The 19,710-nt window shown below is 35.9% G+C and overlaps 1 protein-coding gene across 2 annotated transcripts in view; it reads right to left on the reverse strand.

Moving 5' to 3' along the window:
• Nucleotides 1–19,710, reverse strand: part of SPON1 (spondin 1) — a 360,535-nt gene that overhangs the window by 148,012 nt on the left and 192,813 nt on the right. For both annotated transcript variants that reach the window (XM_074842053.1, XM_074842052.1), the window contains exon 3: nucleotides 7,203–7,336. In XM_074842053.1, coding sequence (XP_074698154.1) covers nucleotides 7,203–7,309 — 107 coding nt within the window. In that variant the 5' untranslated portion in view covers nucleotides 7,310–7,336. The remainder of the gene's footprint in view (nucleotides 1–7,202; nucleotides 7,337–19,710) is intronic.

The following is a 19,710-nucleotide window of genomic DNA, read 5'->3' on the forward strand; positions in this document are numbered from 1 at the left end:
AACAAGCTTAATATCTAATTCAAACAAGCAGGGGTTTTTTGTCTATTTTTACACTTTGAATATTTAGAGGCATAATTTTATAGTGAACTCCTCATAGCTCTTCAACTATGTACTAGTAGCTCATCTGCTTCAAAATAAACTGTGATTTTTCAGTACATACAAATCCACAAATCTTTTTCAAGAAATACAAGCCACAAATATTCAGGAATCCTAAAAGACCAAGTAAAATCATCATATTTCACGTTTTGTAACAAATTGTATGCATTTAAAGAATACGTTTAAAGAAACGACCAATTAAGACTGTGGAAAAAGACTTGAGCTATGTATTACTCTGTTAAGAATCCTTAAAAAAATCAAGGAAAATTGCACTTACTGGGGTAAGTACAGTCTAACAAAGAAAAGAAAATGTTTTAGTGGTGAGAGCATCAGAGAGGAGCAAAGAATCTACTTCTACTGCTTAATCACCTTAGTCTAATAACCTGAATAACTTAAAATCTTGCCCCACTTCATAGATACTAATGGGGAATTTGGGATAAGCCTGACAAGTAACACAAAAATTTGTCATCTATAACTGTACATCATTCTTTTTTCTTTATTTCTTTTTAAGTTCAATTCTGTGATCATCTATCAGATGCTCCTTTTATATGACTGGCAATAGTTTCAGAAGCAGCACTGTAGCTTCCACCCCTTTAAAAGGAGTCAGACTGATGCAGACCCACTCTGTAGCTCACTGACGACTGAAACTTCTTTCTGGTAGGAGTAAATTTGTGCAACTTGCTTTTGTGATAGAGAATCGTAATATCAACACTTAATAAGAGAGATTAATTCTGAAATGCATTTCATTCTGACCATTTCAATTTGGCATTCCTGATAAACACTTTTCTTAGTGTTATTGAGTTGGTCATCTGCTAATTTACATACCACAGAGCTGCTCTTGTGTTTTGTGGGTTTTGTTATCCAGATGCCTTGTGCTCTGTTGCTGGCCCAAGGATTCCCTGGATGGACCTCATCATGGGTTTTGGGTGTAGTGAAGAGATTTGGCTGTATATCAAGACAGTTTCAGTATCTATGTGGAGTTATGAACTCATGAGGTTTGTGACTTTTGGTTCCTTTGCATTTGGTTCTTCTTTTAGTCTTTCCAACATCACATTTCAGTGTAGTGTTTACTCAGAGATGTCAAGTGACCTGAATGAATATCATACTTGAAGTTACAAGAAATCAAAAAGTACATATTCTAAAAGCTCTAGCAGGAGTTATTTGCCCCCAGAGCTTTGAAGGCTCGAGAGCAAGAGGACTGCCAGAATCCACACAGAGGTTGGAAACTGAGAATTATATCCAAGGCATAGACCCATGGGCTAGAATTGAAATTGTCCTCATAAGTATGACAGCTTTGGTACAATAGCACAGCTACCTGAAAGATTTTGCCAATACATACGGGATATACTAAATATATCATCGTTTTTATTTGGAAGACCACAATTACTTAAAATTCCTCTACTCTCCAACTACATACAAACAAAACCCAATATGATTAAAATCATGAAGATAATTACATATACAGAAAAACAGTAACTTTCACACTTTTCCTCAAAAATTATAAAACATTCCCCTGGATGTGGCTCAGAAAACATTTCCAGAAACAAACAGCAGAGACATTATGATGAATACAGTGGATTTCTGCAAGTAGTAACAGTAATAAACACTATTTACAGATACTGTATTTTAATTTGTTGGTTGTTTAAGCATGATATGTATAGCAGAAATAAATAACTTGTCAGCAAGAATTTTTGTTACAATTACCATACAAGTCACATCCATTGCCTGAGAACTCAATTATTCCATAAAGCCAGAGAACTGGGGTTTCTTTTCTAAATGGTAAACTGAATATAATTTATCTGCATGTGGCCATCATTTACTATATTAAAAATTAATCTCAGACTCAGCAAAAATCACTAAATGCTAGGAGGAAAAGATAATTACCATCTAGCAATACTTGACTCTTCATGAGATCTAGTCCAGCTGACAGATTTAATCAGTTTGGATTATTAACAAGATTCTCCCTACCATGAAATTTGACTATGTGACAAGCCAAGACAATTTACAAAATTTTTTCACTCTTGTTTTATATTACAGAATTATAAGAATATTTGCAGAAAGCTTTTTTTTTCTGTATTTTCTAACAATTACACAGGTCAGACCTTTACCTACCTGTTCAGTACCACACTGAACTGAGACACTTTATCTTGAGGAATACAACTAACCAGTCGAATCTAGAAATCTGGGGCTAAAAGTGACCTTAAAGAGGTGATTCTCCATCACTACCAAGAAACTTTTAATATACATTCATTGTCTTTTATTGATCAATGGTGTAAATCACTAATTGAAATCCATATTTAAGACTTTCCTTGTTAAACTAGATAAATCTCCATTAGTTGGGTTTTTTTTTTACAGAATTAAGCACAGTCTCTGAATATTAGTTGTCAGATATAAAAAAAATGCATATGTGCTGTTCTACTTTTGCTGAAAAGTAGAACGTGTTAAACTAAGCATAACAGTCTACATGCAGAAAAAAGTTTTTTTAAAAAGATAAAACAGTTTTTAGACTCAATTAAACAAAATATTAAAACAGATTGACCAAGTCAGGGCTCAAACACCTGAAAATTTCTCCACTTCCATGTGATGACATAAGTACCACCAGGCTCTGCCACTGCTCAAGTTTCTATGTAATTAGTTTTCATATAAACTGCACATAGCAAAAATAATTTGAAATATCTCTTTAGAAAGTTTTAACAGTAGGTTTTTAAAGATGCTAGAAAGCAAGAGTATTCTGAAGAACTCAGAAATCTAGTAAATAAGCTTTAGAACAAAAACTTTTGTCAGAAGATGAAGGAAATGACCTGGTCCTCCCATATTGTCACATGCCACCTTCATGTGCGATCAACCACAAGAAACAAGGGAAAGTAAATAGGGATAGAAAGATTAAATGTTGTATTGTGAACATGAAAACAAGTAGACTGTGCACAGCATCACAGCTCAGAATGCTCCAAATAGATATCTTTAACAATAGAAGCAAGAAAGATACTGTTTTAAGCACTTTCCTGCTTATGTTGATATCAGGGTAGCTTCTGACGCTAGCACAGATGCTACGGCAGCCAAGTGAATCCTTATTGCTAAGTAAGATCCAAGTGCATTCTGTTGATTTATCTTTCTATAATAACTTCGTTCCACATAGAAAAACTTTCTATTCAAGGACCTAGCGCTGTGATGAGGCTCACTACGCTACCTGACAGCTGAAAATGCATTCCATTTCCATTAGGTCATCCTAAAAATCAAGGTGCTTAAAACCGTCTTGCGGTGCCTCGGGCCATCCCCAGAGTGATATGTTGTTTCTCCATTTCATCCATCTGCAGAAATCATTTTAAGAGCTCATATGCTGGAGTTTATGTACCTTCCTATAACTGGATTTAGCTGCACAATATTCCTACCATATAGGAGGCAAGTAGAAAGAGGGCTTAAAGCTTGAGGGTCTCCCAAGCAGTGTGTAATATCTAAGCAAAGTCTTCTGTCTCGTGTCTTCAGTGAGACTCAAGCATAGGCTTAAACATTTGGACAAGTAAAACCTCAGCTATTGTTTGCATCCCAGAAGTACACTGAGTACGCTGCCAGTTTCAACAAAGAGTCTGGAAGGATTTGAACTTTTAAGGCTATTTCACTGTCATCACTTACTGGGAATGAAGAGAATGGGTGAATAGTTCTGACTAAGCAACTACAGTGCAACATCATATGTTAATCTATTTCCCTCTTTTTTTCTTTTTTCTAAGTTTTCACGCAGAAAAATATTTTAGAAAGCAAAGTAGTGATGATAAGTCGAATTCAAATACGTGTTTATTCTCCTAAACATTGTATTTTGCAGTCATCCAGAAAGCTAGCATTACACGCCTATGTACTTATGCCAAAAGATTTAGCATCCCTTACTGAACCCTAGAACTACAGATTACCATTTCTCTGTGTCTTTTTATGCTTGTCACAACCAAACTGGTCACGTGCACTATACCTAGGAAGCATTGAGAAGACTAGTAGCCAAATGTAGGCAATCCACTGTTTCTATCAAAGGTATCAGACTTCACAAACCACACACACAAAGAAAAAAGTTTCCAAACCTCAGTACTCATCCAGGAAAAACTTCCTGGAAGCCTCTATACTTAGTTATACTATGATAAATCTAAAAAAACCCAATATCTGGCAGTAAAACCGTAGTAAGTTTTTATGTTTAACTTGTGATTACACTTAACTTTTCTATATATTGAAGTCAGTAGACCAGGACATAGTGAAAAGGACAAAGTATATCCTTATGATTCAGAACAGATTCCAAAATGCTGCCATTCTATTTGGGAAATTCTAAAAGAAGATGATCATATAGTCTCCAAGGATTGAAACAGATATGTATTGATAATAAAAAAGTATTTGCACTCCATCACACACAGAAAAAAAGAAAAATACAGAGAGCTTTTGTTTCCTCTAACATTCAAGGCTTCAGAATTTTTCCATCATGAGTTTGGATTTAACTATTGAAAATAACTGCTTTTAGACTTTTGGTTTTATCATATCATTAAAACTCTCACAAATGACTGAATAAGTTAGAAAATTGCATCCAGCATTTCTATGCTATTCTATGGGAGCTGACCATAAAGAAGGTTTATAAAGAATGCTGACTGTAAATTCTAATTCAGATGTGGTCAAAGCTTTACATACAAAAGAAAAGATGTAAATGCTGTTAATACCAAAACCACATCAGTGATTGCTGCGTATGGTACCACTGAGGACTGCACTGCAGTGCAAACAAATGCCACATTATGTTGTTAGTTCCTGGCATCAGCAACTTGCAATAATGGTGGCTGTTTCATTCTTTCTTTGAACTAGCCTCGAGAATGGAGCAGTTACTTATCTTCTAAGGTCAATAAAGCAACCATTGGGAGCAAGCTTGTATTTTTCACATAATTTTTACTAGAGAGTACCTAACAACTTCCTTTCATCAGCATGTACACACCTAAGATAACCACAATACACTGTAAATAGGTGGTCATAACACCAAAAATTTTTCCTTTCCCCATGAACTTCGATTTCTAAGATGTTCTTTTAGTTGCCTAAACAGATTATAGGAACTGGTACCAGTCAGCTAATCTATCTATGGTGGCACTTCATTGTTTTGTTGGCACTACTGATGTACATCCAGCAGTCTGAGAAGGTTGTATGCCACTGATTTACTCTGTACTTTCTCTAAAGCAGTGACAGTTTCATACTTCTGTGTGTTTAACATCAGAACTGCAGTTCTGACTGTGTTAATTTTTGGAGCCTCTCTTGACTTTCCCGCAATAATGCAAATACTTCACAGTGTAAAAAATCAGAGTGTGTTGAACATCCAGTATGACTTAACCAGCAGAGAAGAGAAAGAAGAAACATTTATCAAGTTCCTGCAGTTGGTGGTACTTTACTACATTCTTTTGCTGACAAGACCCAGACAGGCCCCTGAACCAACTTCAGCCACAGATGTCTGTTTCAGTGAGAAAAGTATAGGTCTTCGTTTGTTTGGGTTTTTTTTATAATGGCAATTCTACTTAGGACAGTAATGAAAACAAAAAAATCCATCAACTTCGGTGGTTGCATATCATTATTGGATTAAAGTTCAAATCTTGTCTCTTTAAAAGGATGTACAAAACGTCGTGACCTTATTATTACGCTACTGAAGTAGTAAGTGCCTCAAGTAATATTTGTTACACAGCTAAGAGGGAGGCAGTCCTGATGGGAAAGGCAAATAGCTTTACTGACAGACAGCTCAGCAACACCGAAAGAATCTTGGCGATTGCTGAAGGAACTCTCGAAAAATTCCATATATAAACTTTAACACGCAACCTGTCTCACCATCCAGCAAGCAGCAGGTTTCACAGTTTTACTGCAGTCCAATGTACACTTGTCTGACCTGAGCTTAAGAAAAGACTGTAAGTGTATTCTTGAACTGCTTCAGTGCACATTAAGAGACATTATCTTAAACAAAATTATTTTACTGATACTGAGAGACAGCAGGTAGGAAGAAGCAGACTGCCAAAGATTTGAGACTGTTTCACAGCTACTGTCAGGATTGGGTGTAGATCACCCTTCCAGATATGGAAGGGAAGGAAATGAAGCACGGGGTGAGAGGAGAGCAGCTATGGACCTGGTTTGCTGGTGGCAATTTTGCAGCCTGTTCAGAAATCAATTGCAATCTCAATACCACATTTTCCTGAATTGGCCTTAACTATCTTCAGCACAACCTTTATGCTAGCATCTCCTTAAAAGCCTAGAGGTGTTTTGTGTCTCTAAAGGCATCCCCAGTACTGATAAGACTCTGAAATTCTCTGGTCTACTGCAGGGCACATTGTAGCAATTGCAAAGGTTTATCCCAGACAGGGTTTCAAAGCAAGCAATGAAATGCCAATTGTCCATGCATATTTGACCAATCTGTCCTCTTAAATATGATGAGCAAAATCTTAAGAGACAGAACAATGTTTCTCTGGCAGTTTCCTTTGATACCCTTCATAGTAAGAAATGACTTAAAGTTTCTACAGACAAATGAGTGACGTAAAGCAAAGTGCATCTACATAGTCACTTTTGTCTATAGTTTAAAAAGCATGACTACACATGCTTTAGAAATACATTAGGAATAGGAATACACTAGGAATTAGAATACATTTTAGGGAAACATCAGTAAATGATCACAAGCTCTAAAATGAAAGCATTCACCTCTAAACAAATCGATCTGTTTTTGCTGGTGAAGGTCCATTTAGAAAATCTTGAATCTACAGAATATTCCTTTCATTTATCTCAAATAAGATCATGTTTTTTACCTGAATCTCAGCCAGATTGATGTATTAAATCTTAAAAGTTCAGAATTTTAAGATTTTTAGGTGAAATAAATGGCTGAGAGCTTACCAAGTTCAATTACAGTTACCAATTCAATGGTTACTGAAGGCTTGGAGTAACTTTTGAATACCTGGGCTTGAAGTTGCTAACATTTAACTGTGCAAGTAGAACTATCCTTGGTCAAATGTGTCAAAGGAGAAAAAATTATCTAAGAACTCCAGCAGTTCTTAATCTAATAAATATTAGATTTATTGTTAACTGAATTTTACTTTAATGGTTCATTTAATATGCCTTAAAACACTTACTTCAGAATTACACAGCCTGTACCGGTAGGAGGAGCCGTCCAAAACACTTGAATCCGTGTTCTCCTTCTGGGTGTGCTCTCAGTAACAGCAACAGGACAATTACTCATGAACTGTGTTTCTTCTTCATCTATGATCTAAGGAAATACAAAGAGAAGAATGTGAAAAGATAAGGACATATATAGCCAATGTCTCTTGGATATGTTTTGTCAGTTCATGTTGTCCTTCAGTGGGATCATTTATAACATGCTTTGCTCAGCTCAGCACTATGCTAAATTTATTTATAACATGCAGATCACTCACTGAAATGAAAACAAAAAGCCCACAAAATAAAGACAGAAGAATAAATCAGTTCTAAGTGAACAGAAGTTAGTCCTTTCTGAGCGTGGCAGCAAATAACCTTTTTTGTAGATTCTGATTACTGGAGTTCCCTGGAAATGGTAATGAACTGAAAATCATAAAAGATGCATCATTTCAATTTTTTTTTAATATTATGGCAACTGGTTAGGACAGATGGAACATGCTAGAGAACAAGGGGTTTCAGTTTGTTTATTTTTTGTTTGCTTTTTAAACTAACCTTTGTTTAAACAGTATTATTCTTAAGGTTTCAAAAGAATCTCCAGGTAAAAAGAAGTAATATGTGAATCATAACAATTTGTAATTCAGAAATCATTATTGAGTCCAACCTGCACACATTTTTGCTTTTTTGATTGATTGATGTTTAACAGAAAGGTTTAAGTGGTATAAGTCAACACAAAATCAGGGAGGTTGATTTAGAACTGGCGTTCTAAGGATTGTACTCAAAGGTGTCTGTGACAAAATAGTTTTCTCACTACATATGTACTTCATGGATTGTACTTTAAGCCTTCTGTTCATCAGATCTCAAAGAAAATTCATCAGAAGCTGCCAAGCTTTATTTGGAAACAGGCAGTGCTGGGATATTGCAAAATTTCTCTTCAAAATGACTCAGTGGTCCACTTCCATTTGATGAAGCCACAATTCACGTTACATTGGGTCAAGATTTAGGCAATGAATTAGAAACCTTACCATTTTGAGAAACAAACTATATTTATCAATTTATAATAAAACTCAACTCTGAAGGAGTTTTTTCAGAACTATGGTTCTAATAACACACACACTTTTACCAGATTATAATTTTAAAAAAGGCTTCTGACAGTAAACATAACTTTAAACAAGTATTTTGACAAAAAATGCTATTTTACATTCTGAAAAACTGGCAGTATCTAGTTTGGCCAGATCTGCTTTAGTGATCAGGCATCAACGTTCTCTCACTCAATGATACTGCCAGCATTCCCAAACATTTTTAGCTGAGCCAACAAACATTTCTGGTTTTCCATGGCAAAATGAAGGGGCACTGGTGCAAAGGAGTGCTGAGAAACTCTATTTAGCTGGTCAATAGGGTAATGGTTAATGAGTTTTAAATCTAAAGCCATTAATATTCTTCAACTTTTTTAACACTTTGTAGAATCTGTGCAACTAAACACAATGTGTACAGCTACTACTTTGTTGGGTTTTAATTGACATGAAGTATTGAGAAGCATGGGATCTAGCGTAGGCTTAAGGTGGCACTGCACTGTTTCTACTTCCACTTGATACTTTTTAATGCACTTAACTTAAGCATCAAGAAATCCCTTATTTACAATTCTGTCTTGGCCATCACCTGTATTTATTCTGTCTTATTCCTGAATTTAATTCTTTAAATAAAGAATTAAAACTGTTTACTTCTCTCTCAGAAAGCTTGTCTCAGTTATCCAGGACCATATCAATTGACCTTTTATGCATATCTCACAGTAACCCATTCTCAATCAAAACTCAATTTTGGTGGAAGCTTTGAGTGAAGAATGGATGATTTTATACTATCACATACAAAATAACATATTACTGTACATTATATAAAAGCAGGATAATTCCTATTGAAAGGGCTCTTAAGAGGTCATCTGAAAGTTCTTAAAAGGATAGTTTTCCTAGAAAAAGAGAACTATTGCAAATTACTGTAAAAGTTACCCTGGCTCCATATTCTCTTTTCAGATGCAAACTGCTGCTGTGGTATCATAACTCACATTATTTGATAAAAGCTTTAAAAATATGTTCAATTCAGGTCAAGAAACATTAGTAATTACAGGTAAGCCTAAATACTTTACAACTGACCAGATAAAAACTATTCAATGATCAATGAACCTTTCACATATGTTGATTTTTCCAAACCTAGTTTAGTTCTTCTCTGACACACACTTCATCAATGAATGTTTCTTAAGAAGCCCAACTGAAATGGACTCGTGTTCTCAAAGTACAGAGTTGTTATTTTCAGTTAACAAGAACTTAGCTGCTTTCATATCCCTAAATATCATTCCTCCAGCAGTCATCATTGTAGACCCATCTGTGATGCATTTGCACATTAAATAAATTCTGGTCTCCAGGTGATTCAATCCTGCTTTTCCCCCCAACAATGAATGGAATCTCCAGGAACAACAAAACCAAATCTAACAACTAATACTTAAGAAAGAAGTTGTGAGCAACTCTGAGTAGCTATTACAAGTCAAATTTCTGGCTACCGCAAAACAAGAACCTGAAATATTTGTTTGAAGTCTAGACAGTCATTATGGAGCATATCCATGCCCTTTTCCAGCAGCAACAAATGAACACAGAAATGCAGACATATTTTGCACTTCTATAGCCTACCCAGTTCCTGCAACCTAGCAAGTTATGATTTTTCTCAAGAAATACAAATGCCCATAATGAAATAACTTTAAAGTTCTGGTTGCATTTTAGAACATAATCCTGGAAGAACAGGAAGTGGTTGAACCTCGAGGCTATATCACAATTTCCTGCATCCCTAACCATCAAAGCAAGAAGACTTATGCAAGAAGTGTCTCTTGGAAAAACTGACCATAAAAGAATAAGGTCCTCCAAAAAGAGTTCCTTTGAAGAAAAATTAGACAGAAGCTTTCTTAATAAACATTCCTAATGTTTACACAATATGAGTAAAGAACTCATAAACTAGTTGGAAATGCTCAAATGACAGTTCATCTGAAAGGATTAAAGAAAAAGTTATATTAAGATATTCTATAAAACTCAAAAGAATTATCCAGATTCTAGGACTTCAGATAAATATAAACACATCTCAAAAACATTTGCTAAAAAGATGGGGTTTTTTATAAAGATTCAAACCTCCATGGATATGGAAAAGTTCTTAGGGGCAATACAGAAAAGGTTCACTACTTAAACAACAGGATTCCAAATGACATGATATTTTAGGGTGGTGGATGATGTTATTGCAATCACACATAACACAGGAGAAAGTAATAGTATCCTGGCCAACTTTGGGGAGAAGAAAAAAACACAAACTCTGAAAATAATACAACCCTGATTTTTCTTCTGGAATCAAGTCAGACCACATAGGCATGAAGGAAAACTGGCAGGAAAAAGGCATGCAGATTAAAATGTCGCATTTGCAAAATTACAGCTTCTAAACCCCAGGTTATCTGTAATGGTAATCCTTTCATTTTCAGGAATGGGTCAGTAAATTAACTACATGTTGGACAAAAATCCTAAAAACTAAAATAAACACTTGGCCATCAAATCTGAGGTATCAGAGCAAGGGATCTCTATGTGACTAATTCTTTTGAATCCACAAATGCAATGACATTATGTCTTGATGTTCTACTTGGTTTACGGTGTAGGGTTTGTTGGTTTGGGGTTGGGGTTTTTTTGGTTTGGTTGTTTTGTTTTCTTTCATTATGATTATAGTGTTATTGGACCAATTTATTCCTTCGGGGAAACTAGTGTAAATCCTGAACAAGACTCTTGGAGTTAACCTGGATCTGAACGAGTGTCACAGAAAGCAGAATTTGACTGATCTTGGGTAAATCTACAAACACAGAAGTAAGGATATTAAAAGGGAGAATTTACCAGATCCAGACTTAGTCCTACATTCTTTCCATATTCCAAACACTGATGAAGTTGAAGACGAGTTTTGGGTGTTCCTGAAAAGCAGGACTGGATAACTGCTTAGTTGTTAAACAGATGACTGAGTGGTTTTCTTTTCTCAGAATTGGAACATTTCATGCTGAGTGACAGAGCTTGCTGTCTGTTTCTGATTTCTATAAACTGTTAGTCAAATAAACAAAACCAGGCAGTTGTCCTCTCTATAGTTAAATTTATATCAGTATTTTTAAAAAAAAGTCAAAATGCTAATATACCACAAAGAAAGGAATTAGCATCAAGTACAAAAAGAGATGAAGTTACATAAATCCTCTACTGGCTTGTGTCCACTTCCTTAGTTTAAACCACTGGCTAGGATCTTCAGCACCATTTCTTGTTCTGTGGACACATCATCACTTTCCACCCACTGAAACAGCTGTGTTTTACTGAACAACTGTATTAAAAAAAAAAAAAATTTAAAAAAACCCCAAACCACCAAACAGACAAAGTTCACAAGATAAGCATTTTTGTGGTCAGTTTTCTTCTTTGGAAAAGCTAAAATGGAATCTGACTTCCGTAATGTTTCAAAACTATCTTCTCCTTGAGGAAACTTTCCCATTATAAAAAGAACATTGAGTCTACATAATGGTAATAATATTTGGCCTTTAGGGATTAATCTAGAACAGAACTTATTATGTGGAATGGAAAACTAATGATGTACAAAGTCAGTTTTAAAAATCTACCTCAAATATATGCTTCACATAACCAATTTCTTTGACTAAAGGACAGAGTATTTCCTTCAGAGTCTGTGCTTAGAATCAGAAGAATCAGAACTGGGACTTTTTATGAAATGTCAGTAATCAATCTTGATGCAGACTATGATTCAAAGCTGTGTAGCACTACCAAGCACTGCTGGACTCCCAGTAAGATCTTTAGCACTGCACCAGAAGACTGGAATTTTCTGATAACTAGCCACACCTTGGAGGACTGGAGAAAGGTATGCAAATCTACTGAAGAAAGGCACTTATAAAATACACTTGTAGATTATCACTACGTTCCAGTAATTTCTAGCACACATTTTACATAGATATCCTACAATATTGTAACTGGGAATCAAATGTTGTTCTGTAATCATCACCTGAGCACAGATTTTATCAAATAAAGAAGAAATGTATTAGATGACATGATGGTAAGTTCTGTGAAAGCAGTATCAGCACAAGTTACATACCCCTCTACCTACCTGTCTTCGTGTGTCCATCCACCTGCTCATTTCTCATCCCAAAGACCATGTAGTTGGAATTGGGGGTGGGGCGGGGTGGGAGGGGGCGGGCGGGGTGGGGATGATGGGCAAAGGACCCTTCCAGTTCTACAAAGAAGTATGATGCCAGACAGTGAGATCAAGTCTGGGATGTATAAATCACCATCCAAGACATTTAAAAAAACTAACCAAACAAATAAAAAGAACCCCCAAACCAACCCGTTTGATGCGTGAGATGTTCTAAGGAAAAGTATTTGAATTCTGTCCAACTGTCTTTCTCTTCTTTAAAACAAGCCATTTGAATAGTGTGTTTGTTGCAAAAAAAGAGGCTGTATTGGAGGATCAAAAGGAAAAAGAAGCTACTGGGAGAATCCTGAATCCTGTGTGAGACTCATGCATAAAAGTGTCCCAAAAATTTTTGCTATAAGAATCATATAGTCATACTGTACTACATGTTGCTCTTCAGGCTAATCAAACCTAACAGCTATATTACACCTATCACAGGGCACGAGCTAGGTCTATTCTAAGGCACAATTCAAACAAAAGGAGAAGGAAAATCTTCAATGTGACAAGAACCTGAAATGCATTAAGGATAAAGCACTACACTGTCAACTTTTACATTAAACAGCCTTTCCTGCCTGAGAGACTGTCTATGGAAAGTTTAACAACACAGCAATTTCTTTACTTAATTCAATATATATGAAAAGACAAGATGTATATTGACAGGCACAGATAACAATAACTTGACAGCATTTACTGAATGTAAAATGTTATACTGTATATTTTTTCTTGAGTTTGAACCACTCTCAATCAATGTTGTAACATGTTCAATTATAAGGATTATGCTGAAGGCTTATGTTTGTAAATTTAAAATGGCCAATTAAATAAAAGCTCTTCATGACACTCAACAGATGAATGAACATAGATTGTTGTAAATTGAGACAATTTTCATTTAAGTAGTCACTAAGCGTGGACTTCAGGTTCAAAGTTTAATCCCTGTTTCCTATAAATTTTTCTCCTTGACTGTAACATCAACATTTATATGAAAATAGTTGGGTAAAATGATTTAAGCTATTTTATCAGACTATATTACTACTATTTTTGACAGATAATTCAGCTTTTCCCAGATAACATATTAGTTTTATAATCTCTAACAGAGAAACTATATTAGGCACAGAGAGCTGTTGTTATTCTCATAGCTATAAATCTGATTGGGTTCCATCCATAACTTTCTTTAAAAAGTAGCTATTTTGATTAAGAAAAATCCTCTGATTTCATGCTAATAAATACTAAATTCCAGCAAAGAAAGGGCAAATTCTTTTTAAATAGTATCACCTTATAAAATCCCTTGAAAGACTAGTTTCTTAACACATCCAATACTATCCAACAATCCTCATCAGAAACGAGAAATTATTTTGAAGACTGAACTTGCTTTTCACACCTTGGCACAAAGACTTAAAGTGCACCAGTTGACTCTTGCCAAAGAGAGTGTCCTGGCATAAGCATCAGAGCATACAAATTAGTCGCAGCATTAGGGACATCAGCAGGAGTAAATTGTGTGAAGGAACGTCTTGTGAACTTCTGCACAAAAGCAATGAGTCACTCTGTGCCTTGCATGACAAATGCCTTAACATTATTCTTCATGCTTTGTGTTCAGTCTACACAGCTCCTTTCACAACATTTGAAATGATGCATGAGGATTCTGGGCAAGATTGAAAATTTAAGTTTCAAGGAAACAGGACTTTTGGCTCACCTTGATGTATAATTTAATCAAGTTAGACCTAAATCTAGAGTAAATTTACTGAGGTCAGACTCTATGCTGAACAATTCACACACATTAACTTGTGGGCTGGGTTGTTTTTTTTTTTCCATTCAGGCAGTAGCTAGAAGACTGAACTTGCTTTTCAATGAAATCAGGGTTCTTTTATGGTCTAAATATAGTTTACATTTGGAAGCATGAAACAAGCAGATGAAGAAAGGGTAAATTTTATGAACACTTAGTCAAATGAAAATTAAGAAATGTTACTTTCAACAGTTTGTTGCAAGGATTAAGAAACAGAACTGTCCTATTGCAGTCCTAAACCAAAATAATAACCTGTGAGGATGATGGGGACACCAAGCAAGGCTATGCTCTGGCAATCTTTTACTGACCCCCTGGGAACAGAGTCAGCTTTAATCAGAGGAGTCCTCTAGCTGCAGTTCCCTTCACCTGAGCCAAGGCCAACCCTAAATAGCAGCTGTAGAAAATAATTCCAAAATTTAAAAAAAAAAAAAAAAGCACACAACCACTTGGGTTTCTCAGTGGCTCTCACAGATTTCTACTTTCTCTCCTCCTTGTAACTGGAAGATCAAAGTGCAAACGATTCATCCAAAATTACAAAACTAACATACTCATTTCAGATAAGACTATAACCACAATAAACTTCAAACATACATGCAGGATTCATTGTGTAATACTCTTGCAGAGGGATTATTTATACTCTAATGTTATGTTGTCAAACTATTTCAGCATGAACATCATTTTTTTGGCAAAAAATAACCACCATTTCAATCTGATAACAAATTTTCACAGGGAAAAAATAACTCTTGATAGGTGATGTCTCAAGAGCCTTCAGCCTGGGAGAAATGTTGCTCAACAATCACTTGAAAGCAGTAAAATCTTAAGGGTTTTGTATATTTCTTGCGTAGTCACTACAGTTAGGGCCTCTCATTTAAGCCTATAATACACACATTTGTTTGGAAAGAAAAAACACTGTTGACATCTCTCCTAAATATATTTCCTGCCCTTTTATTTAATTACATATAATGCAATTATCTACCTCATATTTAAGAGTCCATTTTAATCTGATTTTCTAGATGGATGAAGACATTGGAAGGTTGTGTAAAGAAGTGTTTTCACAGCTTCATAAAAGAAAGCTATATAAAATAAGGCAATGTAGATACAACACTTGACTAGAAGTGAAATGACTTTTATTGCTGAGCAACTTTCTCAAATCACTTTAGTGTAGTCTGTTTCTCAGTTGTGAAGTGGGGATATAGACATTGAGCTCCTTTTTCAAAACAATATATTAGATGCTGTATAAAAACATTATTATCTTTAACAGCTTGTTATACCTCAAATTGCTCTCAGACTTCATAAACAAGAGTTCTTTGGGAGGAGATTAAATATGAGATGCCAGATCTTCAGCCTGCTCTGTGATGTGCCAATAGTTCAAATTAGATGGAAAAGTGGCTTAGAGAATCAACTAGGAATTCAAGTCAGGGAAATCCATGGAAGCCATAAAGTTGGGGTGGCCCCCTGTGTACCAAACCCTTCATCTCAATTTTGTAAAAAGAACTGCCAAATTCTGTCAAAGATCTCCCAGCTTGGTGCATTGATGCCCACAGAACCCAGTAAGCAGAACAAAAACAAACCTGGCAGAGCTCCAGTTTGACAACTGCATCTTTTACATGAGAGTGCTTTTTCAGCATATCAAGGGATTGTAGCACAACTAATTTAAAATGGAAATTTAAATATTTCTAAAAAATAAGAACCTTGTTTGGCAAAAAATATTTATATTTTCATTTGGATGCACACCAGGATTAGAAGACAAACTTATTTATCTTGCAAAAGCTCAGAGACAGTCTAGTAAAGCATGCCCTGCGACTAGCATCGAAGACTCTACTTCCTGATACGAAAGATGCAGATTCATACATCCATTCTGAATCAGACAATTCACTGTCCATCTGAGTTTTTACAAAATGAGTAACCTTCAACCAGTCTCTTTTCCGATCCATTCCACCTCACATATATACTCTCTGGGCCAAAGGGAAAAACTGGCTTGAAGTCAGGTAATGAAAGCACTGATCTGTCTTCAAATCTCTGCTCTGTTTATTTTGATGACCTTCCCTCCAAGTTGCAAAGCCAGACTCTTCCCTGCTGGCCTAGTGAAGTGTTTTACAAAGCAGAGGGATCCAAGAGGAAGAGACTGGGAAAAATCAGTCCTGAAATAGAACATCGCTGTGTGGAGGAACACTCTTTAGGGCTGCAAAACTCCATGGTGCAATCCCTGTTCTAATGACTCAGACACTTGAACCTTCTCTCCAACCAGACTGAAAACCTTTTTTCGCTTGTGATGGACCTTTTCTTCTGACTGGAAATTACATCTAGATGAAAGTTCCCCCAACAAAAAAAGAAAAAAGTGAAACTTGATATATTCCATTAAAAGGATCAATATACTGGTGTTTCTTTCTGGAAAGACAAGAAACCAAAGCATTTCCTCAAAATATTGAGAATCCCATGTGGCATTGGTTTGCTAGTCCAGGACTGAGATCACATCAGTTCTAAGAGTGCTAACTTAGAACTTTTTTTAAATATTCAATTAAAAACAAATAACAAAACTCCTTCTGCATTTATTTCTGATCCTTACAGACAAATGCCCTTGTTTGAAAAGGGATTAAACAGACCTCCGAGCTTCCTCCCCAGACTTGGCCTTGTGTGTAGTATTGAACTGGGGCTCATGATTGTATAGCACATCTCTATCAAGAGTTTATGTTTAAGTAGCATGAGCTCACTGGCCATGTTACTGCATCTGGCAGCACCAAAAATTCACAGACAACTTCTAGTGAATCAAAGATTAATCCTTGGTTGACACAGAGGGCCACTCATGCACGTAGAGGCACATACACATGAACCAACCTCTAACAATATATTAAAAAAAAATTTTTTCCCCACATTTTACAAATCCGTATAGTAAAGAATTCATTCAGATCCTATCTCAGCACAAAACAAAGATTTATGAATATGCACCTAAACCAGCTTTTAGGTCTTATGCTAAGCATGCAATTTAAGGTCACTAAAGGCAGAAGCTCAGTACCTTGCAGGACTAAATCCAAGATAAATTAAAATTATGTTTATGGACATGCTTGCAGAAGGCTGAAGGACTATCTGATTGCTGTGAGGTCATATTTTAGCTAAAAAGCAGCATTTATATTTTTGCTATATGCCAATCAAAATATTTTCAGCACATTTTTAATAATTTGTCAAAACTATATGAAACTTTTCATACTAGTACCAGGATTTTCCTCACTTTCTGCAGTAACTGTCTTTACCTGCCTAAGCCCATGTGCCTTTGCTTCTGTCAATGCACATAATCCTTTGCACAAAAATACCATTTAATAAATGCTTGAAAGGATATGCCTTCACTGCGACTAATAGAGATTTCATTAGTAAGGACCTCTAGTCACCATTCAAGTCCAGTCAATAACATTTTAAATTCAGTGGTCCAGAACTACTGTTCACCATAAGAATAAACTTTAAGCACTCAAACAGTTGAGAAACGTAAATAACCAAAAAACTAACATTCCCATGTTCATGATAAAAAAAATACAAAGCATGATCTAGTCCTAAATTCACAATTGTCATCATCAGTTCTAGAAAACTTAACTAAAAGCAGTCAAGAAAATATGACTTCTGTATCAGAACAAACCACATGGACTGGGTTGGGAGTCATAATTACTGCATTTCAACAGTTGGTGTTAAACGACACTGCTGAGTCATAGCTCTTCCCTTTGAAATTAATTACATGCTTAGCTTTTGATAAGATTATCATTCTTCATATACTGTTGTCACAATTGTATATTGCCAATACATTTCGCATCATAACAAGCAATGCACATGTAACGTGAGTGCAAGAGAAATATTTGCTGTGGGCTCACACAGAAGACGTGGACCTTATCTTCTGCTCACACTGGCACTTCTCATTTACATTTCTGTGGCAAGGAACTCCAGGTTCATTGTCAAATCAATTTAAAACTCAGGAATTGCCATTTTTATTTCAGGAACAATATCTCAGATAAGAACAGCGTTGAAGGACCAGTCAATCAAAGGAAAATGAATGTGAAATTTGAGGAGACACATAAAATATCAGATAAGGAAGAAACTTTACAGTGCCTGGTCAAATGACACATAAAGCTCTTCTACTGAAGCCACGTTCCTACATCGCAGGTTCTCCTTGCAGACTGATGGTAACAGCCTCCTCAGCCTTTCTCTCTCTTGCATTTTTTCAGAGTATTGTCAGCCAAAGGAACCTTTTCTAACTATGACTCTGTGGAGTACAAAGTGCAACATGGGCGTAAACCTAGATGGGGCTTCCTTACTAATATAATCAATAATAATATTATTATAGAGGTGACGCTTTTCTACAATACAAAATAACATTTGATAGTAATGTACAAAGAAAATGCCTCTTCTGTTATTAGGTACACCAGAACTGCTGAAAGTAATTTGAAATACACAGTAAAATGTGAGTCTGCACATTTTACTGGATCAGCATTTCTCAGTTGCTTAGTCTGAAGGATAAATGAAAAGCCTGAACATTTTAGAAAATACCACACTACTCAGCATTATGAATATACTGCCAAGAATAACTACCTCACTTGGAGCTCCTCATTTAAGTTAAGAAGGGATTTAAGGATTACAGAAAATACATATTTTTAATAGCATTATTGTCCTGTTGGTGTTGGAGTTCTGAAGCATCAGCAGCTCTGGCACATGTGTTATTCACATTCCTCATGAATGTCTCAATGCCAAAATATAAATCACAACCTAGTTCAAGCAGATTCTACACAAATTCCCATAGCCTTCAGATGACTCTGTACAGAACATAATCTATTTCAGAGAGACTTAATCCACTGCTAAAACCACATTTAGAGCAAAAATACTGGTGATCGGCAACTACAGGAATTATGCAGATAAATTTAAGAAGGCATTTACCTCCTTAAAAGAGCTCTCAAATCTTTTGCTTCACAATTTACATCAACTGTCAGACCAGGAACACGGTTTGCACAGAAGAGCTGCGGAAAGGCAGGAAGGGTTTGTGGCAGCACTGACAGTAGTTGTGAGCAATTACAAAGCCACCATGTTCTCTGTGGGTGTATGAGTGTGTGCCTGCACGTTAGGCAGAATCAGGAGATAATAATCCAGGCTATAGCTCCTCATACTTTTGATATGCTGATGAAGTACTAATGCATAGATTCTCAAATTCTTTTAGAGGGCATCACAGATTATACAGTCTATTCATGAACAATTCCCCTGCCTGCCTCTGTGTCCAATGTTTTCTATAAAGCCTAACTTCACATTACCTAGAGTAGCCTTCTGGTAAATTAAACCTGCTTGCCGAGAGTTGAGGGAATCAAAAAGTTATGCTTTCTCCCTTCCCGTGTGAGAGGATTCTGCTTCAGAAAGACACACTGCTGTCAGTCAACAGTGAAGCCACAGACTGGCAAAAAGGAGAGTCTTGTGGGCAGACTTCAGATTTCTTTTCCAGAGTT

This window comes from Strix aluco, chromosome 16 (genome assembly GCF_031877795.1).
Source record: "Strix aluco isolate bStrAlu1 chromosome 16, bStrAlu1.hap1, whole genome shotgun sequence".
Lineage (NCBI taxonomy): Eukaryota > Metazoa > Chordata > Aves > Strigiformes > Strigidae > Strix > Strix aluco.